Source organism: Nicotiana tabacum, chromosome 18 (genome assembly GCF_000715075.1).
Source record: "Nicotiana tabacum cultivar K326 chromosome 18, ASM71507v2, whole genome shotgun sequence".
Classification (NCBI taxonomy): Eukaryota; Viridiplantae; Streptophyta; class Magnoliopsida; order Solanales; family Solanaceae; genus Nicotiana; species Nicotiana tabacum.
In genome coordinates, this window is record NC_134097.1 from 7417101 (window position 1) to 7443790 (window position 26690).

General features: G+C 38.4%; 1 protein-coding gene across 2 annotated transcripts; it reads left to right on the forward strand.

The window, feature by feature from the left end:
• The first annotated feature begins 304 nt into the window (after nucleotides 1-304).
• On the forward strand, nucleotides 305-8307 carry LOC107827168 (uncharacterized). Of its 2 annotated transcripts, XM_075236565.1 has the most exons (12): nucleotides 441-531; nucleotides 3415-3680; nucleotides 3754-3806; nucleotides 3922-4900; nucleotides 5516-5600; nucleotides 5748-5843; nucleotides 6900-7052; nucleotides 7133-7240; nucleotides 7320-7439; nucleotides 7611-7736; nucleotides 7825-7908; nucleotides 8036-8307. In XM_075236565.1, the coding sequence occupies exons 4-12, from the start codon at nucleotides 3942-3944 to the stop codon at nucleotides 8159-8161; spliced, it is 1857 nt and encodes a 618-aa protein (XP_075092666.1). In that variant the 5' UTR covers nucleotides 441-531; nucleotides 3415-3680; nucleotides 3754-3806; nucleotides 3922-3941; the 3' UTR covers nucleotides 8162-8307. The 2 variants fall into 2 exon arrangements, with proteins under 2 accessions (XP_016509738.1, XP_075092666.1); XM_016654252.2 differs by lacking the exons at nucleotides 3415-3680; nucleotides 3754-3806 and having other exon boundaries at nucleotides 305-531.
• Nucleotides 8308-26690: the final 18383 nt, after the last annotated feature.

The window sequence follows — 26690 nt, forward strand, 5'->3', positions numbered from 1 at the left end:
GAGTTATTACGCGTTGTACTCTTTTTCCCTTACAAGGTTTTGTCCCACTGGATTTTTCTTGCAAGGTTTTTAACGTGGCGTATTTCTAAACATGTGTACTCTTTTTCCTTCACTAGGATTTTTTTTTCCATAGGGTTTTTTCCTAATAAAGTTGAAAAATCAAATTATGGTGGATGTCAACTCTTCCTCCATGATCTTCTCAAATGCTTAATGACATATTCAATGACATATTTCTATGCTTAATGACATATTTTTCTTCACTTTTCATGCCTATATAAAGGCCTTATAATAGATAAGAAAATACACACAATTGAAGAAGAAATCTCTTCCTTCTCTATTTCTTGTTCATGTTTTACTAAATTGCTTTTATTTAATTACAACATTTCTTGTTCATGTTTTACTAAATTGCTTTTATTTCATAATACATTTTTCCTTTCTGTTTCTTTTTTCATTTTTTTTTCTCTTTTCGTTTTCCGTTTTCCAAGTCCTTTCGTCGCCTTTTCCTTCTCAGATTACCGACGAATTTGACAGGTATCTGCAATTTTCTTCTAGTTGCGGTTTTAGATTTTAATTTCTTTCTTTTTCAATTTTAATTTCCGGGATTTTCCTCTTTTTTTTTTTGGGATTGGTTCTGTGATTTTGTTTGCTGATTTGTATGCTTCGTGTGTTCGATCTGTTAATCCTGTTGCGTGACAGGTTTTTGATTTAGGTTTTTGTGGTGTCATCTGAATTAGGTTCTTGAGGAAATTAAAACTGGAAAATGGTTTTATTGCTTTAATTGTGTAAAGGGTTTGGTAGATTTATTGGTTTTCTGATAGGAAGATATCGAGTTAATTGGCTAATCGTAGTTTGATTGCATAAATTGTGAAAGCACTTTGGTAGGTTATTTGGGTTTTGCTATATAAAGATGAGAGTGACAATAATACACGAAAAGCTAGAAGAGAAGTTCAACCAGCTAGCAGTTACCCTAGCAAAAATAACTGAAGAGGCTAACCAGTTTGAACCAAATAATTTTACCAATACAATGTCGAGATAAGCTTACAACAACAACAAAACCAACCCAGTGTAATCCCACTAGTGGTCTGGGAAGGGTAGAGAGAATGTTTCCGATATACCCTCGGCTAAAGAAGATAGAAGAAGCACTGATAGAAAGTAATAGCAAGACAATAATGTCGAGATATGCTTGATATATTAATATGTTTAGAAGTTTCGTACAAGGCACTAATATTTACAACTCTATATACTGTTTTTAGATCACTGTTCTTGCTCAATGTCTATGTTTTCTTCAAGTTTTCTTATATTGCATTTACATTAGACCTGTTGTAAGTAGAGTGTCATGAGAAGTGAAGAATTAGATACCAAAATCAAAATTACAAAATAAAATGGTTGTCTTGCTTCCATATGATCTAAATGTACATGGGATATGTCCTCTTAATTTTATTCTTCCAAATTTGAATGACTCCATCTCGTATTCAAGTGCTTTATCTTCTTTTCACTTTTTAATAAACCATTAGGGCGGATATAAAAAAAATATCGTGATATGCATTGCACTAGTTACACTTACACATTTACGAATCTAAAAAAGAACGACAATAAGAATGAGACTTTAATAGATGCTAATTAACTAAAGCATTAACATAATATGGTTTAGATTTTGCTATTTAGTGATAGAAAGAATTGCAAAACTCAAACACAGTTATACCATTTTTGGTGCCTTCGCTGTCTTCGTCACCAGTTTCTCATGCTTTATTCTTTAATTCCAAGATTTGGAAGGAAAGATCCATCTGTTTTAGAGCAACTTACTTTAGATTGTCATACAAGCACATTGTCTTATTTAAAACAAGTTTTAGATCTTCTGCTATTCATTTGTCAAAAGCTTTCCAATGCAGCATTCATACAAGCTTGTAAATAGTTGTGATTGTCCCTTTTCGACATATTCTTTTGTTGCAACTTATGCCCATATTTAATTGTATTTTCTTGAGTAGTTTTCCATATGTTATTAGGTTGTTTCGACTGCGTAGTTTCTCGTACATTCTGCCGTTTAGACAACCTAGTTCCTCGTACATGATTGTGGCGCTCAGAGCCGTCGAGATTTTTTGATATAACTGGAATAACTCCACTTCATGCGGGTTTTTAGGACTCTCCCACCTGTAACATTATTTTCATAATTCTCTCTGGTACTTTCTCTCTTAATTGAATCGGTGTGGCATTGTGGCTTGTATCATAATTAAGTTTATGATATAAAATCAAAAATTGCAGCCGTATTTTCTTTTGGATCAAGCTATGTTTCATTCCTAATGGTACACTTAAGAATTAAGGTCAAAGAATAAACAAGGTTTAATGCAAAAGAAAGTATGATTGCATTTTATGATTTTATCATAAACTCGCTTATGGTGCTTGCTTCCACACTGATTCAATTAAGAGAAAAATAAGATGCCTAAGAGAGATATGGAAGGAGTCCTTGAAACCCGCATGACGTGGAGTTGTTCCACTTATGTCAGAAAATCTGGATGGTCTATGAGTGCTAGAATCATGTAAATGAATCTATCAAGCTAAGCAATCTGGACGTCAACATGTACGGGAAACTAAGCAGTCGAAACAGCCTAACATATGGCAAACTAGGAAGGAAAACATATCGAAATATGATCACAAGTCACAATAGTTAATCATACCGAAGAAGAATCATTTATAAGCTTGTAACGAGTGCCAGATTGGCAAGCTTTAGATAAGCGAATAGATAATTTAAGACTTGTTTTATATGCTATGACACGCTTGCATAGTATCCAAACCAAGTTGCCTCTAAGACGGATAGATCTTTCCTTGCAAAGCTTGGAGTTAAGGATTAAGTATAGGGGCTGGTGGTGGGGAAATCGAAGTCGCCAAAAAGGGTATAATCATATTCAATTTTGCAACCTTTTCTTATCATTGAATAGAAGAATTTAAATTATGTTATGCTCATGTCTTAGATAATCAGATACCCTATATGTTTTTCCATGTTCCACCCTAATGGTCTATTTTTGGAAAGTCGATAAAACAATTGGATAGGATAGGAAGTCATTAATCTTTGGAAGAATTAAATTAAGAAGACATATCTATTATGTACATATACATCAGAATAGTTAACAAGGCAACCACCCCTATCAATACTAGTTTCATAATTTAATTCAACTTTGGTATCTAATTCTTCCATAAAGAAAATTCCATCATTTGCATGAGCCTCCACTTGCAACAGGTCCACTCTGAATATAAGAAGATTTAAAAAATAAAGAAGAAATAATTCTTATTGAATGATCCTTGATAGCATGTATAGAGTCGGAAATGCCAGTGTGTTGTATGTAACTTCTAAACATATCAAGTTTGTCTCGTCATTATATTGGTTTAAATTAATTGGTTCTAACTAGTTAGCCTTTGTAGGTATTTTTGGTGGGGAGCTGATTGCTTGTTGAACTTCTCTTCTAGCTTTTCATGAAGTATTTCACTCTCTTCCTCAATGAATATAAATCTTCTACACTTGTGATAAGACTAAAATGGTATGCGAGATAGGATGTCGCTACTTAAACAGTGGATCCAACCTAACTACACAGGCTGAAAAAGAAAGAAAGGTACATGAAGCAATTAGCTAAAAACATGTATAAGAACTTGGCCAACTATTTAACAATCAAATACAAGACTCAATCCAAGTAAGCAGGGTCAATAAAGAAAGTATATCACATAAGGTTTATTTTTCACATTGATTATCGTTCTCTTCTATAGTGTTTGCACAGAGATTATCAACATCAAGCCCAATTGTTGAGGGCCCAATTCAAGTAAATTCTGCTTGTGTCATTTTCTGATTTTTTTTTTCTTTTGCTTTCTCTGAAGTTGTTCCCCCCCTTAAATTCTGAAGAGTTCTTTCTTTTGGTGTCAAACTTTTGGTTGCAGGGTTGAATTTGAGTTCGGAGATGTTAGAGCAGTTACTGATATTCACTAGAGGGGGTTTGATCCTCTGGACATGTAAAGAGCTTGGAAATGCTCTTAGAGGCTCCCCAATTGACACATTGATTCGTTCATGTCTTTTGGAGGAACGTTCAGGTGCTGCATCATACAATTATGATGTTACTGGAGCTGCATACACTCTTAAATGGACTTTCCACAATGAACTGGGGCTTGTTTTCGTCGCTGTGTATCAGCGGATTCTCCATCTTTTGTATGTGGATGAGTTGCTTGCTATGGTTAAACGTGAATTCTCTGAGATTTATGATCCCAAAAAGACTGTATACAATGAATTTGATGATATTTTCCAGCAGCTCCGGAAAGAGGCCGAGGCTCGTGCTGAGGATATCAAGAAATCGAAGCAGGTGGCAAAGCCTGTCACCAATAATCTTGGTAAGAAGCAAGGACAGGTGCAAAAGGGTGGTACTGATGGAGGCAACAATAAAACGGGTGGTAGTGATTCAGGAAATGATGGTGGAGATGGTGATAAAGTGAAAGGGGATGTTAAGGAGAATGGACATTCTAACGGAAGTATTGTAAATGGAGTAGTGCAGGTTAACGGTAAAGAGAACAGGAATTCCGTGGCTGGGCCTTTTGATGTAAATAAGCTACAGAAGCTCAGGGCTAAAGGTGGAAAGAAAGCAGATACTGTTGTAAACAAAGGTTCCAAGGCAGAGCCTACAAAAAAGATAAAGAAGAATCGAGTTTGGGACGATTCACCTTCTGAGCCAAAATTAGATTTCACAAAACCTGTGAGTGAGAATGGGAATGAGAATGTGACAGTTGTGGAAGCAGAACAAGGTGACAGTATGATGGACAAAGAGGAGATCTTGAGTAGTGATAGTGAGACCGAGGATGATGAAGAACCGGGAAAAGACAACAAGGTTGAAGCAAAGAAGAAAGGCTGGTTCTCATCCATGTTCCAGAGGTAAATTCTCGTCCTCCATTGATTGCAGGATAGGTCAAGATCATGAAAGTGCTATCCAAATGTTTGGTTTTATTTATTACTTTTGTTTTATGACATTCACATCAGTTTTTCTTCTCTTGCTCACTTGAAGAGAAAAGTGTATTCAGGGATTCTCATTTATTTGGGGAAATGGCTAGGTTTAACAGGTCTCAATTTTTTTCAGACAGGTTTGATATCACCTAATATCACTGAATTTGACCCTTAAATTATCTTTTGATACCCTAGGATGTGTTAAGGAGTTAAAGTTTTGATTACCCTTTAATGCCATTTCGCGTTCAGTTTCTCTGAACGGATCCAAAAGTTATAATTATAGTTCACACTGCGTACTTGCTTAAGACAAAAGAAGTACACAGTTATTTTCATTCTCTTTACTTTGTGAATTAAATTTGATTTGAGTTGTGAGAAGCAGAAAAATGCTGCAGAGAAATAGGGAAACACATGAATCCAGTTTCAGTTCCTAGTTTTCATTGTACTGCATTTGCTTTATCTGGATTGCCAATTGTCATTCATCTGAATTTCTATCTCACTGTGGATTACTGGCTCACTTCAATAATTGAATTGCTTTTGTGTATCCAGTATCGCAGGTAAGGCAAACTTGGAGAAGACTGACCTGGAACCAGCTTTGAAAGCTCTTAAGGACAGGCTGATGACCAAGAATGTTGTAAGTTAAATAGTACATTACCCCCCCCCCCCCCAAACCCCCCCAAATTGTAAAGTAAAAGAGAGATTTCCTTTAATAGATGACCAATTTTTTCTCAGTAGCTTTCATATTAAATTTGGGTTGACCAATTTTGTGCATGTTTTACAGGCTGAGGAAATAGCTGAAAAGCTGTGCGAATCAGTTGCAGCATGTCTGGAGGGTAAAAAACTTGCCTCATTTACAAGAATATCTTCAACAGTTCAGGTAAGCAAGTAGGAACCTCCCATAATTTTTAAAAGTGCAATGTCTTAATACTAAGCTTTAAAGGGTGGCAAATGATGTGGTGTAATCCCAAATTAACTGGAGTTGGTTATATGAGTCCTCTACATCCACTCCGTTCCATTTGGGTCCATTTCATTCCACTATCCAAAGGGCAACCCAATGCACTAAGCTCCCGCTATGCGCGGGGTCCGGGGAAGGGCCAGACCACAAGGGTCTATTGTACGCAACTTTACCCTGCATTGCTGCAAGAGGCTATTTCCACGGCTTGAACCCTTGACCTCCTGGTCACATGGCAACAACTTTACCAGGTACGCCAAAGCTCCACTACCCAATAAAGACAAATTAGGAACTCCAAAATGGAGTGCTCCACATGGATTCTTTGCCGATGATGTCATTTTTTCAAATAGAATTAAGTCTAGATATGTGAATTTTCTTTAAGTAGGCATCACAATCCCATCTATGTCATTCTTCTTTTGCTGGCTAAATTTGCAGTGCAGATATTCTGTTGCATTCCTACTTATAAACTACTAGGTGGAGTGTTTCTCCAAATTCTAGCTTTTTGTAGGCTTACTTTTTAGTTTAATTAATTAGCAAGATATCGTGCACAAATAGTGAACCATATCTTGTACACTACTAATTGACTCATTAATATTCAAGGTAAACGAGTATGGCTCAAGGTAGATCCCTAGTGTAAACACACGGTTACCGAAATATCCATTGTGCATATCTTCCCACACTGTTTTCACGGTTGTGACAGTTCCTTAGCCCTTACATATTCTTTGTGGAATTTATGTGTTTGATAGAAATTCCTTATTTAGTCAGCCATGAAAAGCTTTATAAGCCCAAATATCTTTGGATTCTCCTGTTCCCTCGCTCCCCCTCCAAATAGGAAAAGAAAAAAGATTCAAAGAGGTATTTAAAACCAGAATAATTGCATGCGGAAACTTGAAATATCTTTCCAGTCCATCTTTTTCCTATGTGGTCTAATATGAACTCTGAACATCCCTTTACTATGGCGTGCTGAATTGATTGAAACAGGCAGCAATGGAGGAGGCTCTTGTCCGCATCTTGACTCCCAAGCGCTCCATTGATATTCTAAGGGATGTTCATGCTGCAAAGGAACAAGGAAAACCATATGTTGTGGTTTTTGTTGGAGTTAATGGAGTTGGAAAATCTACCAATCTTGCTAAGGTTAACTAAGCTGAGCTTTTGCTTTTATTTATTTAAAGTGCCTTATATTAACTAGGAGGGTTCTATCTGCCATTCTGCAGGTTGCTTATTGGCTTTTGCAGCATAATATCGATGTCATGATGGCTGCTTGTGATACATTCCGGTCAGGAGCAGTTGAACAGCTACGCACTCATGCACGTAGGCTTCAGGTATGTCATGATTTGAAGTCTATGGTTATGGAAATTATTGATGTTAACTGGGTGGAAATTTTAATTTTCTGCTTATCAGATCCCAATAATTGAGAAGGGGTATGAGAAGGATCCTGCTATTGTTGCTAAAGAAGCAATTCAGGAGGCTAACCGAAATGGTTCGGATGTTGTTCTTGTTGATACAGCTGGTCGGATGCAGGTAGAATTGAATTTTGAAGCTTCACATCTCAAAGTTACCAACATGTCTAATGTTCCCTAGGGGCGGGGGTCCCTCTATGAGTTCTAGCTTATTTGGTGGTATTGTATATGTTGTTTCCTTAACCCATTTATTCGTTAGCATTTATTTACTCCCAAGGTTCATGTTCCTCAGGATAATGAACCATTGATGCGAGCATTGTCAAAGCTTATATATGTCAATAGTCCAGATCTGATCCTTTTTGTTGGAGAGGCACTTGTCGGCAATGATGCTGTTGACCAACTGTCAAAGTTTAACCAGGTTTGCTTATACATGGTTATGATACTCTTTTCATAGTTTCTTTGTATCTGCATCTTATGCTGTAGTTACTCTTGATTTTTTCGTGCAGAAATTAGGTGACCTCTCACCCTCACCAAATCCGAGGTTAATTGATGGAATTTTGCTGACCAAATTTGACACTATCGATGACAAAGTACATGATCTTGGCCGATTCCATTATAAATATGTTTTGATGCCTTCCTTCGATTACAAATTCGTTGCACCATTCTTTTTCCTACTATACGATAATAATCTTATGTTCATCCTTGTTTCGTTCATAGGTGGGTGCAGCATTATCCATGGTTTACATATCCGGAGCCCCGGTTATGTTTGTGGGATGTGGACAGTCATATACTGACTTGAAGAAGCTGAATGTGAAGTCCATTGTCAAGACACTCCTCAAATGAGATTCCATGTCCATCTAAACCTTTGTTTGGCTTTTAAGATGTCCTTAGAAAAAATGAACACTTTGTAATGTTTGCTGCAATTTGTCTGTATGCTCTCCCATCTGTGATCTTACTATTTTGACTTCTAAGGTGAATCAAATTGTCTATATGGAGTGTGTTATTTATTAAACACCCCCCCCCCCCCCCCAAAAAAAAAAAACCCCGTTTTTAAACCCTTTCCTCCGCTACTTTATATTTTCCCTGATATATATGAATCGATAAATTTTATTAGAATAGGCGTTTGATTAGTGATTTTCCAATTTAACCTAAAATATACTGAACTGGGTTCAAACAAGATTTTCTATATCAACTCACCCGTCTAAAATCCTTGATATCTTTTTCTAACTGAACATCTTGTTTTATTAAACCTAATAAGCTGGTAAATTGTGGCTAGCATGCTGATGCGCCACATTCAAGGAGATGTGCAGTATTGCATGTTATTATTAGATGACATTGTTTTGATTGATGAGACACGAGACGGTGTTAATGCAAGGCTAGAGGTTTGGAAGCAGACTCTAGAGTCTAAAGGTTTCAAGTTGAGCAAGTTCAAGACAGAATATTTGAGGTGCAAGTTCAGTGGTGCAGATCAATAAGTGGACGGGGATGTGAGGTTGAATTTACAAGTCATTCCTAGGATAGATGGTTTCAAATACCTTGGATCAATTATACAAGGGAATGGGGAGATTGACGAGGATGTCACACATCGTATAGGTGCGGGGTGAATGAAATGGAGGTTCACTTTCGGTATTTTGTGATAAGAATGTGACAACTTAAAGGTAAGTTCTACAGAGCGGTTGTCCGATCGATTATGTTGTATGGGGCTGAGTGCTGGCCAGTCAAGAACTCCCATGTCCAGAAGATGAAAGTGACAGAAATGAGGATGTTGAGATGGATGTGGGCGCACACCAGACTGGATAAGATTAGGAATAAAGTTATTCGGGACAAGGTGGGAGTGGCTCCGGTGGAGGACAAGATGTAGGAAGCGAGACTTAGATAGTTCGGACATGTGAAGAGGAGAGGTGCCGATGCCCCAGTAAGGAGATGTGAATGGTTGGTCGTGGAGGACCTAAGGAGAGGTAGGGGTAGACCGAAGAAGTATTGGGGAGAGCTGATTAGACAAGAAACGCGATACTCCACCTCACCGAGGCCATTTAAGCATTTTGCCCCATATTTCTGCAGAATACTTCATCCAAAGAACACGAGCTCAATGTATTCTTCTTCCTCACTATACAGAGGGCATAACAAATCATTTATCACACCCCATTTGTGCACTATGTACCTTACAGTGGCGCATACAGTATTTTCGCTAAGGGGGTTAAAAAAAAAGTCAAAAAAATTGTAATATGTGGGAATTGAACTAATGACCTTACAACATGTTTGAACCCCCTTGATCACAAAGCTATGCTTTTGGACTATATCAAAGGGATTCAAAATATAATATATACAGCGAAAAATAAAATTTGGTTTATATATAAAGTGTAATTTTGGCCAAGAGGGTTTGGGTCCCTTGTACTTAGTTTTCCACGCAATGCTAAGTGCAGTATGAAAGTCCATTTTGGTGCTCAGTTGCATATTAGCTTCCTCCAAGGTACCTTCTGGAATTCTCCCCTTAGTCTAATGTACATCTTGTGAATGGTGAAAAATGCCACTGTCATCAATTCATTTTTGTCTACAACTGCATCCTCCAAAGTCTTCTTTGTGTTCCATATTTTTCTTATGATCCAGGAAGCTTGTTTTGGTTGTGTCCAATACTTTTCTTTCTTTATTTAAAAAAAATTACAAATTTGTGTTGCATGACTAAAAAATCGACAAAATAAACTCGACAGTCATGGTGAAACAATAGGTACTGGCTACTAGGCCGTTTCCTATGGGCCTACAAAATTTCAGGTCAATCGGAGTCCGTATTTTTTTTAAATAAATTTAGCATGTACTAATACACAAAAAAATAGATATAATCACAGATTCGTATTGTATGGCCCCAAAACACCAAAAAATAAACTCAAAAGTTATGGCAAAGCAATGAGTATTAGCTACGAGATCATTTCATATGGACCTACAAAATTTCAGGCCAATCGGAGCCCCTAAAAAATATTTGTTAAAATCAGCATGTACTAATACATTAGAAAATTTGGATATAATCTCAAATTCGTATTGCATGACCACGAAACGTTATAAAATATACCAAAAAGTCATGACGAATCAATGAGTACTGGTCACTAGGTCGTCTCCTATGGACCTATAAAATTTCTGGCTAATCGGAGTCCGTCAAAATAATTCTACAAAATTATCATATACTAATACACACAAAAAAGTAGATATAATCATAAATTTGTGTTGTATGACCATGAAACACTATAAAATGTAACCGAAACTCAAAAAAGCGATATTAATAATGGAGAAGCAATGAGTATTGGTCACGAAAATTACAAAACAATTCTATAAAATTAGCATGTACTAATACACACGAAAGAGTAAATACAATCACAATTTCATATTGCATGACAGTAAAACGCCATAAAATGAATGCGAGAGTTATGATGAAGCAATGAGTATTGCTCACTAGGCCATATCCTATGAACCTACTAAATTTCAGGCCAATCGGAGTCCGTAATTTTTTTTTTACAAAATCAGAATATACTAATAAATAAAAAATATAATCATAAATTTGTGTTGCATGATCCCAAAATACAAAAATTAAACCCGAAAGTCATGGTGAAGCGGTGAGTATTGGTCACTAGGTCATTTTCTACGGACCTACAAAATTTCAGGCCAACCAGAGTTCATAAAAAATTCTATAAAATCAACATATACGAATACATACAAAAAAGTAGATATAGTTACAAATTCTTATTACATGATCACGAAATGCCATAAAATAATATCAAAAGTCATGACAAAGCAAAGAGCAGTGCTCATTAGGCAGCTTCCTATAAACCTACAAAATTTCAGACCAATCGAAAACCGCTAATTCTTTTTTTTTTTATATAATCAGCAATATGCTAATACAAATTAAAAATAGATATAATCATATATTCGTATTGCATGACACCAAAAAGGACATAAAAATAACCTTAAAGTCAAGGCGAAGTAATGAGTATTGGTCACAAGGTCGTTTCCTGTGGACCTACAAAATTTCAGATTAATCGAAATTCGTCAAAAGAATTCAACAAAATCAGCATGTACTAATATACACGAAGAGTGGATATATCACAAATTCATGTTGTATGACCATAAAACTGTAATGACCCGACCGGTCGTTTTGAGTATTACAACCCCATTCTTCGATTTACTGCTCAATTTATATTTTACAGTTGTTATGTGACTTGCCGGGGTAAGTAGTTTGGGTCCGGAGAGATTTCGGAAGGAATTGAGACACTTAGTCTCATAATGGAAAGCTTAAGTTGGAAAAAGTCGTCGGATATTGATTTATGTATAAACAACCTCGGATATGAATTCTGATATTTTCAGTAGCTCTGTATGGTATTTTTGACTTAGGAGCGTGTCCGAAAAATTATTTGGAGGTCCGTAGTGAAATTTGGCTTGAAATGGCAAAAGTTAAATTTTTGGGAAGTTTGGGTAGTTTGGCCGGGAGTTGACTTTTTGATATCGGGGTCGAAATCCAGTTCTGGAAATTTTTATAGCTCCGTTATGTCATTTATGACTTGTGTGCAAAATTTGAAGTCATTCCGGATTGATTTGATGTGTTTCGGCACAAGATATAGAATTTGAAAGTTCAAAGTTCATAGATTTTGATTTGAGGTGCGATTCGTCGTTTTGATGTTGTTAGGTATGATTTGAGGCCTCGAGTAGGTCCGTATTATATTATGGGACTTGTTGGTATGTTCAGACGGGGTCCCGAGGTGCTTGGGCGTGTTTTAGATTGATTTCAGACCATTTTTCTTCATGTTGTTATTGATGGTTGCTGTTGGTTCAGGTGTGACTGCACCTGCGGCTGGTTTGCGCAGGTGCGATGGTTGCAGAAGCGACAAAGGTGCTACAAAAGCGGCCAGGGAGGCTTTAGACTGAGGCCGCAGATGCAGACATACAAGCGCAGAAGCGCTTGCGTAGAAGCGGTCCAACACACGCAGAAGCGCGACTGCAAATGCGGTTTGCGCGCCGCAGAAATGCCCACACTCGCAGATGTGACCTCTTGTCCACAGATGCGGAAGACGCTGGGCAGAAACTTTAAATCGTGGGTTTTGGTCTCTTTCTTTATTTTCGGATTTTAGAGATCGGTTTGGGCGATTTTGGAGAAGCATTTTTTCACACAACTTGGGGTAAGTGTTCTTGATTCCCTTATGATTATATTCCATGAATTAATCTTCATTTTTGGCATTAGATTATTGATTTTTCAAGAGAAATCGGAGGAATTTTACACAATTTCATAAAATGAATTTCCAAGATTTGAACATCGATTCAGAGTCGGATTTGAGTAAAATTAGTATGGTTGAACTTGTAATTGGATGGGTTGTCGGATTTTGTGAGTTTCGTCGGATTCCGAGACGTGGGTCCCAAGGGCGATTTTGAGTGTAATTTCGGATTTTGTGGGAAAAACATTAATATTTTGATATGGAATTAATTCCTATAATTAGTGTGAACTGAATCAATTATTTGTGACTAGATTCAAGCCGTTCAGAAGTTGATACGCGTAGAATGGAAGTTCTGGAGCATTATTTAGCTTTCTGGATATTGGATTCGGCTTGTTCGAAGTAAGTAACTCTTCTAATCTTGGAGCTGAGGGTATGAACCCTGACTATACGTGTTATGTGTTTGGTGTTGAGGTGACACACATGCTAGGTGACGGGCGTGTGGGCGTACACCGTGTGAACTGTGACTCTGTTATTTCTGTGGTACTGTGTAGTTACTTGAACTTATCTGTAATCATGAAATCTCTACGTACTAGAGTTATTGAGCTGTGATCCATGTTAGAAACCATATTTAGGCTACATGCTTATCCTGTCGGGACCCACTGAGGTCATTTCTGCTCTTGAGTTATCTGTTTTCGTTGCATTACATACTTAGTCATAGGCATTCATATGCATATCATATCTCAGTCTCTCTTGCTATTTATTGATACATCATATCATCATTTTCGGGCTAGTTTCATGATATTGTGAGCCCGCGAGAGAAAGACTGGAGAGATTGATGACTGAGTGAGGCCGAGGTCCTGATTGTGAGGATATTGATACGATGGCATGTGAGTTATCCATGCAACATGTGAGTTATCTGTGCGGATCCAAATATTGATACTATATCATGTGAGTTGTCCGTGCGGTTTATAGTGCTTGGGCTGAAGGAGCCCCTTCGGAGTCTGCACACACCCCCAGTGAGCACGATTGATTTATATTGAGGGATGGATCTTCCCTGGACATGGATCTTGTCCGAAGCATTTATACCTGGGGATGGATCTTCCCCACGGGCTAGATTGGCCCTACTTGGTACTGAGTGACTGATGATCAGTTGATGTGTATATTCCAGGATGGATCTTCCCTGGGCCAGATTGGCTATATACAGTACCGAGTGATTGAGCATGATGAGTGGAATGTGTGAGACAGTGAGATTGAGTACTCTGAGAGTGTGAGTACATGAGTTCATATCTGAAATACATTGCATTGACATGCATATATGACATACATGCATAGAGATGTATTTTTCTCATACTTTACGGTATCACATCATTCATGACTTCTCACACATATTGGCCTATGGGCATAGTGATGCATTTTTTCACTGGCTATCTAGAAAGAAAATGAAACATCTTATTCATTGTTGAAAGGATTTTTGGGAGAATTATTGTTTTCAAACTTACTTATATTTTTGGCAACTTCGGTAAACGACTTGGGATTTTCACTAACAAACTTGAAAGGCAGAACTATTTTCAGAAATCATGATTTAGCTGAGCATTTACTCTTTGAGTTACTTCTTTTATTACTTGCTTTATGTTGTTATGAACTGTTGTTGGTTATTGGAGCTGGACTCTGACCTTGGTACAAGCTCGTCACTACTTTCAACCTAAGGTTAGGTTTGTTACTTATTGAGTATATGGGGTCGGTTGTACTCATACAACACTTCTGTACCTTGCGTGCAGATGTTGGCTGTTGATGTTGCTGTGTTCATTGGAAGCTGGATCTGAAGATGTACCTGCTTTCCGGTTGTAGCTGCCTTTTGTTCATGGTGGCCTTAGATTCATAAAACTCTATTTATGTACTTTTCAAACGGATGATGTATTTACTTCATAGCAGCTTTGTAAACTCTATTCTTAGAAGCTCATGATTTGTACTACCACTCCTTGGGGAATGTATCAGATTCATATATTTCTTTACTTAATCGCTTTATTAATTATTATTAGAATTAGTTAGTGGTTAATTGGCTTACCTAGCGGGTTGGATTAGGTGCCATCACGACTAGGGGGATTTCGGGTCGTGACAAGGTGGTATTAGAGCCCTAGGTTCGTAGGTTCTATAAGTCATGAGCAAGTGTCTAGTAGAGTCTTGCGGATCGGTATGATGACATCCATGCATATCTTCGAGAGGCTACAAGGCATTTAGGATATATACATCCCATCTTTCTTTCCTTATCGTGCGGAATTGATTAAGCTTGAGACATAACTCTTTGAATTCCTTCCACACATTCGCATGTGCACATGAGCGCTCGGTATCAGCTATGCATCGCTGGCTTGTGATTCTATGAACGAGGTTCAAGATGTGTATTCTATGTTTTGGTGATGGGACAGTCTGGAGGACTTGCGGCCATGGTTAGACCGCGGCTTAAGCTCGGTAGCTTCAGTTGTAACTTTTACATTTGGACTCATATGTCCGGTAATATCCATACGAGTGGAATTTGTGGCTCGATGAGCGATATAATGGCTTTGTGATGAGTATAATGTGACTGCGGGATGTGTTAAGACGATTTGAATGCGACGAGAAGTGTTTTCTTGAAGTGTAAAAGAAGGGCCATTGGGTGCTTGATTTTTATTTTGATGTGACGTACAGTCTCGAGTATGAATATTTTGAAGGATATTTCACGTTGTTAAATTTTGGGACAAATTAAATTCTTATGTCTGGTTAATGAGTTTGGACCCAGATAGACTAAGTGATTGCATAGTAATTGTGACTGTGAAAGGGTATAACAAGATACCAATTTGAGGCTAAGCAGGTGGGTTATCCCATGCAGAGTAATCTATATAGGTATCTTTCTTATAATGTTGAGTGGAGAGTTTATTTTCTACCAGCGGGGTGTATGTGTTGAAATCTGAATTTGAATTTTGTTGAGAAAGCTGACTTGACTGTCAAGAGAATAAATGCGTGGTTAGAGGATAATTGAGGTATTTTATGGTTGGTGTGGCTTGAGCTTGAGAAGAATTTTCGTTGAACTGACTGCGGTATTAGGGCAGTAATAAAGTATGGATATTGTGAGTTATCGAGTGTTTTAATCTATGGCTTTGAGCCAAGTGGGGGAGCCTGCTATTGACAATTCAATTCATGGTCATATGTCAAATTTTAGTTTTGGTCTGAGGCATACTTGTGGATTAGTTATGACTTGCAGAGGTTGAGATCGAGGATGACCCAAGTACTGAAATTCCTAAATATGGGTTATATTGCGCTTTATGAGTTTATGAAAATCATGTGATGAGTGAGTTGTTATTTGTGAATAATGTAGTACGCATAGAGTATGAATTTGATCGGTGGTGTAAAGTAGGGTTACCTCTTTGAGTGTTATTGTGCTAATGGGGCACGTGACTTTTAGCCCGTTTGGGCGGTGCAACTTAGATTTGAGCAAAGTGGGTGACTCTCGAGAAGGTGCTAATGGATTCAAAAATGTATAAGTGGCAATTGAAAATTTGTCAGATTCGTATATCGCTAGAATCGGTTATTTACATTGGATGGTGTCGAAACTTGCGGTAATTCTGTATGACTAAAGATTCTACATTTCAGTATAAGAAAGGGAAGAGGAACAATTTTAAATTTCACATAAGGTCTTTCAGAGTGGATGTCTCGGTTGTGTATTTATGGGGTGCTTAAGAAGAATACAGTTTCTTATGGGCCTTAGGGGCGTTGTGGTTCTATGCTAGGGTTCGTGGGGTGAATTGTGGTTAAATATCGGGGTGTGTTAGCAAGGAAAAGTATCAATCTGAAGACAAATTTGGAATGGATTCGGAGAAATAGGAAAACTTGGTAGCAGGTTGGATCAATATGGTAATGGATATGATCGGTTCTTTGGGTGCTTATGATGTGGTGGGTTTCTACAGGTGCTTCGTGGCAATGCTCTTGGGTTTTGGCAACTTGCGTGGCTTGGTTGAGTTAGAGAGATTTAGTTCTGATGGCTTGATTATGTGCAAATGGGTTTCGAAGAATTCTCAATGGTCTCTACCACGGTTCGAGGAGTATATTTCCTACCGGTGTGTAGAGCATGTGGCGTATTGTGATTTTCTCCTAGATGAGATCCAATGGAAGGTTTCTGGATGATCAGGGGTGTATTCTACTTGGGACTTAAGGTTGAATTTGAGATTTTCGTACTTTTCATATGATGGCATAATATGTATGGTGTGCTGTGTAGGATTGATATTACATGTGCAAGGTCACGATTCGGTTTTGAAAGGAAGGTCCTGAATTCTTAGGCAGCATAGAAGGTTTCATATGACTAGGTAAATGATATTACTATTTGGTATTTCTTGATTAGAGTGTACATTTCAGAAGGGGCACTGTGATTTGAATTATGGATACTTCAATGGTATTGTAGCACTCTCCTGGTTGATCGACTACTGATGTTTAAATTTTGCTATGTGGCACAGATGAATTATAGAAGTATTCCTCGTGGGATGATCGTGTATGAGAGATGTGTTAGACATTCGGGCGGTGGAGATGTAATCAGTTGTGGTGATTCGTGTATTTTATGGATTTGGAGACTGGGAGTTCTTAGAAGCAGACTATTTCGTGGTTGTGGACTGTGAAGTCGTGGCCGAAGCTAGCCAGATGATAGTATATATTATGATTTAGTCGTTGTGGATTTTCGGAGGATTATTTATCTATTTGTGGGTGACCATAGTTGATTTGGGGGTCCATTGGTAGGCCCAATTAGGATGTGTATTCTACACTGAGTCGGATTGGCTGGCTCCATAGTGCTAGTGTTGAGGGATGTGGCATTCGGTTGATGTTGTACTTATTCATGTTATGAACTGATCCGTGAGTTACTCTTCTATGCTACGAGGGGTTGTGATTCATTGGTTATATGCACACATGGTGCAGTTCTATTGGGGGCCACACGGCAAAATTCGAGCGAGATGAGTATTTGGGTATTGCATGATCGATTGTGTAATAGTTATGTTCTTTCAGGTTTTGTAGGGAATTGTGCCATTTGCCTATCTTTGGTTATTGATTTTAAGCAGGGTGGCTCGAGGTATATAATATGGACCAGCATTTGGATGGGGTCACGCGTTGCAGCGGAGTTTTGTTAAGGTATGAACCTTGTGTTAGAATCGTATGATGGTTTTACGGCGTGTGATTGATTTTCAGCATTTCTTTGTGGCGGTACTTATTAATCTTGCAGGGCAGTTCTCTCATTTGAGTCATTTTCCATGACTGAGTACATTTGAATTATTGCGTATTGGTGCACGAATGGCACGGTTTGTGGCTCTGAGTTTTATTGGTGTGGCATGTCTGTGGGCTAGTTGTGTTATATAATATAAGGTCATTGGACCTAGGATGGGTACTATCAGGTTCGATTAAGGTATATTCGGGAGGATAATATAGAAAGCCGGCTTAGAAAGTGATTATGGTTCTAGTTGGGGCGAGAGAGCTCCATGACTTGTTGATCTGATAAGGGGTCATGAGATTTCTGTGTGCTTCTTTTATTTTCAGCAGTGTACAAAGGTTTTGGAATGAGGTTTTTGTTCGATATGGGGTTTAATGCTAGTACCTGGTTGGTTTTGGAGTAGTTACTGTGATCAGGAATGGTGCTACGAGCATGCGAGTTGTGTAATATGTTAGGTGATTATATCTGTGATTATAGTTATGGCTCGATGCAGCTTGTTCAGACTTATACAGTGTGAAACTATGAGATTCGGGTCTTGTAAGTAATTTCTGAATGTTCGGAATTAAATTTCAAGGATTTTGGGTTAAGATTAAATTAATGATTCTTGTTGTGTTGTGTTGTCGGGCCTATATGGGATAGGGTGATGTGGGATCACCCCGGGTACGTGCATGGTAAGATGGAATAGTGATTTGATGGCTTGGAAACAACTCTTGGCACGTTCGAGAATGAACGTATATTTAAGTGGGGGAGAATGTAATGACCCGACCGGTCGTTTTGATTATTTAAACCCCATTCCCCTATTTACTGCTCAATTTATGCTTTGCAGTTGTTATGTGACTTGCCGGGGTAAGTAGTTTGGGTCAGGAGAGATTTCGGAATGAATTGAGACACTTAGTCTCATAATGGAAAGCTTAAGTTGGAAAAAGTCGACCGGATATTGATTTATGTGTAAACAACGTCAGATATGAATTCTGATGTTTCCAGTAGCTCTGTATGTTGATTTTGGACTTAGAAGCGTGTCCGAAAAATTATTTGGAGGTCCGTAGTGGAATTTGGCTTGAAATGGCAAAAGTTGAATTTTTGGGAAGTTTGATCGGGGGTTTGACTTTTTGATATCGGGGTCGGAATCCGTTTCTAGAAATTGAAATAGCTTCGTTATGTCATTTATGTCTTGTGTGCAAAATTTAAAGTCATTCCGGATTGATTTGATGTGTTTCGGCACACGATATAGAATTTGAAAGTTCAAAGTTCATAGATTTTGATTTGAGGTGCGATTCATCGTTTTGATGTTGTTAGGTGTGATTTGAGGCCTCGAGTAGGTCCGTATTATGTTATGGGACTTGTTGGTATGTTCGGACAGGGTCCCGAGAGGCTCGGGCGTGTTTCAGATTGATTTCAGACCATTTTTCTTCATGTTGTTATTGATGGTTGCTGTTGGTTCTGGTGTGACCGCACCTATGGCTGGTTTGCGCACGTGCGATGATCGCAGAAGCGACAAAGGTGCCGCAGAAGTGGCCAGGAAGGCTTTGTACTGAGGCCGCAAATGCGGACATGCGGGCGCAGAAGCGGCCCAACGCGCGCAAAAGCGCGATCGGAAATACGGTTTGCGTGCCACAGAAGCGCCCACACTCGCAGATGCGAGCGTCATCCACAGAAGCGAGGGTTGCAGATGCGACCTCTTGTCCACAGATGCGGAAGACGCTGGGCAGAAGCTTTAAATCATGGGTTTTGGTCTCCTTCTTCATTTTCGAATTTCGGAGCTCGTTTTGGGCGATTTTAGAGAGGAAGTTTTTCACACAACTTGGGGTAAGTGTTCTTGAATCCCTTGTGCTTATATTCCATGAATTAATCTTCGTTTTCGGCGTTAGATTATTGATTTTTCAAGAGAAATCGGAGGAAATTTCTACAATTTCATAAAATGAATTTCCAAGATTTGAACATCGATTCAGAGTCGTATTTGAGTGAAATTAGTATGGTTGAACTTGTAATTAGATGGGTTGTCGGATTTTGTGAGTTTTGTCAGATTCTGAGACGTTTTTGAGTTTAATTTCGGATTTTGTGGAAAAAAACATTAGTATTTTGATATGAAATTAATTCCTATAATTTGTGTGGACTGAATCAATTAATTGTGACTAGATTCGAGCCGTTCAGAAGTTGATACGCGCAGAATGGAAGTTCTGGAGCATTGTTTAGCTCTCTGGACATTGGATTCGGCTTGTTCGAGGTAAGTAACTCTTCTAATCTTGGAGCTGAGGGTATGAACCCTAACTATACGTGTAATGTATTTGGTATTGAGGTGACGCACATGCTAGGTGACGGGCGTGTGGGCGTGCACCATGTGAATTGTGACTCTGTTAGTCTGTGGTACTGTGTAGTTACCTGATCTTACCTATAACCATGAAATTTCTATGTTCTTGAGCTATTGAGTTGTGATCCATGTTAGAAACCAAGTTTAGGCTACATGCTTATCCTGTTGGGACCCACTGAGGTCATTTCCGCTGTTGAGTTATCTGCTTTCATTGCATTACATACTCAGTCATACGCATTCATATGCATATCATATCTGTCTCTGTTGTTATTTATTGATACTTCATATCATCATTTTCGGGCTAGTTTCATGACATTGTGATCCTGCGAGAGAGAGACTGGAGAGATTGATGACTGAGTGAGGCCGAGTACCTGATTGTGAGGATATTGATACTATGGCACGTAAGTTTTCCATGCAGCACGTGAGTTATCCGTGCGGATCTAGATATTCATACTATAGCACGTGTGTTGTCCATGCAGTTTATAGCGCTTGGGCTGAAGGAGCCCCTCCGGAGTCTGAACACACCCCCAGTGAGCGCGGTTGATTTATATTGAGGGATGGATATTCCCTGGACATGGATCTTGTCCGAAGCATTTATACCTGGGGATGGATCTTCCCTACGGCCTGGATTAGCCCTACTTAGTACTGAGTGACTGATGATCAGTTGATGTGTATATTCCTGGATGGATCTTCCCTGGGCCGAATTGGCCATATACAGTACCGAGTGATTGAGCATGATGAGTGAAATGTGTGAGACAGTGAGATTGAGTACTCTGAGAGTATGAGTACATGAGCTCATCTCTGAAATACATTGCATTGACATGCACACATGACATACAAGCATAGAGATGTATTTTCCTCATGTTGTACGGTATCACGTCATTCATGACTTCTCACACATATTGGCTTATGGGCATAGTGATGTATTTTTCCACTGGCTATCTGGAAAGAAAATGAAACCTGTTATTTATTGTTGAAAGGATTTTTGGGAGAATTACTGTTTTCAAACTTACTTATATTTTTGGCAACTTCGGTAAACGACTTGGGATTTTCACTAACACACTTGAAAGGCAGAACTATTTTCAAAAATCATGATTTAGCTGAGCATTTACTCTTTGAGTTACTTCTTTTATTACTTGCTTTATGTTGTTATGAACTGTTGTTGGTTATTGGATCTGGACTCTAACCTTGGTACAAGCTCGTCACTACTTTCAACCTAAGGTTAGGTTTGTTACTTATTGAGTACACGGGGTTGGTTGTACTCATACTATACTTCTGCACCTTGCATGCAGATGTTGGCTGCTGATGTTGCTGTGTTCGTTAGAAGCTGGATCAGAAGATGTACCTGCGTTCCGGTTGTAGCTGCCTCTTGTTCATGGTAACCTTAGATTCATAAAACTCTATTTATGTACTTTTCAAATAGATGATGTATTTACTTCATACCAGCTTTGTAAACTCTATTCTTAGAAGCTCATGATTTGTACTACCAGTCCTTGGGGAATGTATCAGATTCAAATATTTCTTTACTTAATCGCTTTATTAATTGTTATTAGAATTAGTTAGTGGTTAATTGGCTTACCTAACGTGTTGGGTTAGGTGCCATCACGACTAAGGGGATTTCGGGTCGTGTTAGAAACGCCATAAAATGAACTTGAAAGTCATGGCGAAACAATAAATATTGGTCACTAGGCCATTTTCTACGGACTTACAAAATTTCAGGCCAACTGGAGTTCGTAAAAAAAATACTACAAAATCAGCATGTACTAATACACACGAATTCATACAGATGGAGTGGATTATAGCACACAAAAATTTGAAAATCGTGCTGAATTCCTATTTTTGGCCTAAAACGCAAAAAAATGAGGAACAGTCATGGCAAAGCGATGAATATTGTTCCTTAGGTCATTTTTTATGGGCCGACAAAATTTTAGGCTATTCGGAACAGGTAGCCCAAATTCATGCAGATGGTCACGAAAATTTGAAAATTATGCTAAATTCCTATTTTTTGCCCTAAAATGCCAAAAACGAGGAACGGTCATGGAAAAGTGATAACTATTATTTTTAGATAGTTTTTGACAGGCCAAAAAAATTTAGACGATTCGGAGTCAGTCACCCGAATTCATGCAGATAGCGTACATAAAAATTTGAAAATCGTGTTGAATTCCTTTTTTTTCCCTAAAACGAGAAACGGTCATAGCGAAGCGATGACTATTATTCCTTAGCTCATTTTTGATGGGCTGGCAAAATTTTAAGCAATTCGGAGCTAGTCGCCGGAATTCATGTAGATGGCGTGGACTATAGAGCGCGAAAATTTGGAAATCATGTTGAATTCTGTTTTTCGTCTTAAAACGCCAAAAAATGAGGAACGGTCATGGCTAAGCAGTGATTATTGGTCCTTAGGTCATTTCTGATGGGCCGGCAAAATTTTAGGCGATTCTGAGCCGTTCGACTGAATTCATGCAGATGGCGTGGACTATACACGGAAATTTGGAAATATGATGAATTCCTCGTTTTTGCCCTAAAACACCAAAAAATAAGGAACGATCATGTCGAATCAATGAATATTGTTTCTTAGGTCGGCCGACAAAAGTTTAGGTGATTCGAAGTTGATCACTAGAATTCATGCAGATGGCGTGGACTATACGAAAATTTGAAAATCGTGCTGAATTCCTTTTTTGCCCTAAAATGATAAAACAATGAGGAACAATCATGGCAAAGCAATGACTATTGTTCCTTAGGTCGTTTGTGATGTGCCGGCAAAGTTTTAGGCGATTCGGAGACGATCGCCGAATTCATGCAGTTAGCGTGGACTATAGCACACGAAACTTTAGAAATCGTGCAAAATTTCTTTCTTTTTTTTTGCCCTAAAATGCCAATAAATAAGGAACGGTTAAGGCGAAGCGATGACTATTATTCCTTAGATCATTTTTTATTGGCCGGTAAAATTTTAGGCGATTCGGAGCTGATCGCCCGAATTCATGTAGATGGCGTGGACTATTGCACATGAAATTTGAAAATCGTGCTGAATTCCTAATTTCTGGCCCTAAAATGCCAAAACATTTGGAACGGTCATGAAGAAGCGATGACTATTGTTCCTTAGGTCATTTTTTATGGGCCGACAAAATTTTAGGCAACCGTAGCCAGTCTCCAGAATTCATGCAGATGGCATGAACTATAGCACATGAAAATTTGAAAATCTTGCTTAATTCCTATTTTTTTCCACTAAAATGCCAAAAAAATGAGGAATGGTCATGGCGAAGTGATGACTATTATTCCTTAGTGGAAAACATTTAGGCGATTCAGAGCCGGTCGCACAAAATCCTATAGATGGCGTGGACTATATCACATGAAAATGTAAAAATCGTGCTGAATTCCTTTTCTTTGCCCTTAAACGCCAAAAAATGAGGAACTATCACAGAGAAATAATAACTATTGTTCCTTAGGTCGTTATTGATGGGCTGGCAAAATTTTAGGCTATTCGGAGCTGGTCGCCCGGATTCATGCAAATGGTGTGGACTATAACACACGAAATTTAGAAATCGTTCTGAATTCCTAATTTTTGGCACTAAAACGCCAAAAAATGAGGAACAGTCATGGCGAATCGATGACTATTGTTCCTTAGGTCTTTTTTTGATAAGCCGACAAAAACTTTAGGTGATTTAGAGCTGGTCACCCGAATTCAAGCAGATGGCGTGGACTATAGCCCATGATAATTTGGAAATTATGCTGAATTCCTTTTTTTCGCCCTAAAATGATAAAACAATGAGGAACAATAATGGCAAAGCAATGACTACTGATCCTTAGGTCGTTTGTGATGTGCCGGCAAAGTTTTAGGCGATTCGGAGACGGTCGCCCGAATTCATGCAGTTAGCGTGGACTATAGCACACGAAACTTTAGGAATCGTGCAAAATTTCTTTTTTTTTTTGCCCTAAAATGCCAATAAATAAGGAACGGTCAAGGCGAAGTGATGACTATTATTCCTTAGATCATTTTTGATGGGCCGGTAAAATTTTAGGCGATTCGGAGCTGATCGCCCGAATTCATGTAGATGGCGTGGACTATTGCACATGAAATTTGAAAATCGTGCTGAATTCCTAATTTCTGGCCCTAAAATGCCAAAACATTTGGATCGGTCATGAAGAAGCGATGACTATTGTTCCTTAGGTCATTTTTTATGGGCCGACAAAATTTTAGGCGATCGTAGCCAATCTCTAGAATTCATGCAGATGGCATGAACTATAGCACATGAAAATTTGAAAATCTTGCTTAATTCCTATTTTTTTCCACTAAAATGCCAAAAAAATGAGGAATGGTCATGGCGAAGTGATGACTATTGTTCCTTAGTGAAAAACATTTAGGCGATTCAGAGCCGGTCGCACGAAATCCTATAGATGGCGTGGACTATATCACATGAAAATGTAAAAATCGTGCTGAATTCCTTTTCTTTGCCCTTAAATGCCAAAAAATGAGGAACGATCACGGAGAAATAATAACTATTGTTCCTTAGGTCGTTATTGATGGGCTGGCAAAATTTTAGGTTATTCGGAGCTGGTCGCCCGGATTCATGCAAATGGTGTGGACTATAACACACGAAATTTAGAAATCGTTCTGAATTCCTAATTTTTGGCACTAAAACGCCAAAAAACGAGGAACAGTCATGGCGAATCGATGAATATTGTTCCTTAGGTCTTTTTTTGATAAGCCGACAAAAACTTTAGGTGATTCAGAGCTGGTCACCCGAATTCAAGCAGATGGCGTGGACTATAGCCCATGATAATTTGGAAATTATGCTGAATTCCAGTTTTTTGCCTTAAAGCGCTAGAAAACGAGGAGTGGTCTTGGTGAAGCGATGAAATTTGTTTCTTAGGTCATTTTTTATGGGCCGACAAAATTTCAAGCGATTCGGAGCCGGTCGCCTGAATTCATGTAGATCATATGGCGAAGTGATAAGTATTATTCCTTAGGTTATTTTTTATGGGTCGGCAAAATCTTACGCGATTCAAGGCCGGTCGCTCTAATTCATGCAGAGGGAGTGGACTATATAGCACACGAAAATTTGAAAATCGTGTTGAATTCCTTTTTTTGGCCCTTAAACGCCATGAAATGAGGAACGGTCATGGAGAAGCGATGACTATTGTTCCTTAGGTCATTGTTGATGGGCCAGCAAAATTTTAGGTGATACGGAGCTGGTCTCCTGAATTCATGCAGATGGCTTGGACTATAGCACACGAAAATATGGAAATTGTATTGAATTTCAATTTTTAGCCCTAAAACATTAAAAAAAAATGAGGAACGATAATGGCGAATCAGTGCTTATTGTTCCTTAGGTCGCTTTTTATGGGACGACAAAATTTTAGGCAATTTGGAGCCGGTCGCATGAATTCATGCAGATGGCGTGAACTATACAGCACACGAAAACTTGAAATTCGTGCTAAATTCTAATTTTTTGTCCTAAAATGCCAAAAAATGAGGAACGTTCATGGAAAAGTGATGAGTATTGTTCCTTAGATTATTTTTTATTGGCCAGCAAAATTTTATGCGATTCGGAGTTGGTCACCGAAATTCATGCAGATGGCGTGGACTATAGCACACAAATTTTTTGAAATCGTGTTGAATTTTTGTTTTTGGCCCTAAAACACTAAAAACGAGGAATGATCATGGATAATCGATGAATGTTGTTCCTTAGATTACTTTTTGATGGGCCGGTAAAACTTTAGGCAATTCAGAGTCGGTCGCCCGAATTCATGCACATGACGTGGACTATAGCACAGAAAAATTTGAAAATCATGTTGAATTCCTATTTTTTTGCCGTAAAAGGCTAAAAAATGAGAAACGACATGGCGAAGATTGTTCCTTAAGTCATTTTTCATGGGTCCACAAAAGTTTAGGTGATTCAAAGTCGGTCGCCTGAATTCATGCAAATGTAGCACACGCAAATTTGGAAATCGTGTTGAGTTCTTATTTTTTGGCCCTAAAATACCAAAAATGAGGAACTGTTATAGTGAAGCGATGACTATTGTTTCTTAAGTCGGTTTTTATAGGGAGGCAATATTTTAGGCGATTCAGAGTCGATCACCTGAATTTATGCAGATGGCGGGTATTATATAGCACACGAAAATTTGGAAATCATGCTGAATTCCTTTTTTTTTTTGGCCCTAAAATACCAAAAATGAGGAACTGTCATGGCGAATGGATGACTATTGTTCCTAAGTTCGTTTTTTACAGGCTGGCAAAATTTTAGGCGATTCAGAGGCGGTCGCCCGAATTTATGCAGATGGTGTGGACATAGCACATAAAAATTTAGAAATCGCATTGAATTCCTATTTTTTGGTCCTAAAATACTATAAAACGAGGAACGGTTATGGCGAAACAATGACTATTATTCCTTAGATCGTTTTTGATTGGACGGCAAAATTTTAGGCGATTCAGAGCCGGTCACCCGAATTCGTGCAGGTGGCGTGGACTACAGCTCACGAAAATTTGGAAATCATGTTGAATTTCTTTTTATGTCCCTAAAATGCCAAAAATGAGGAACGATCATGGCGAAGAGATGGATATTATTCCTTAGGTCATTTTTTATGAGTCAGCAAAATTTTAGGCGATTCGAAGTCGGTCGCTCGAATTCATACAAATGCCATGGATTATAGCAC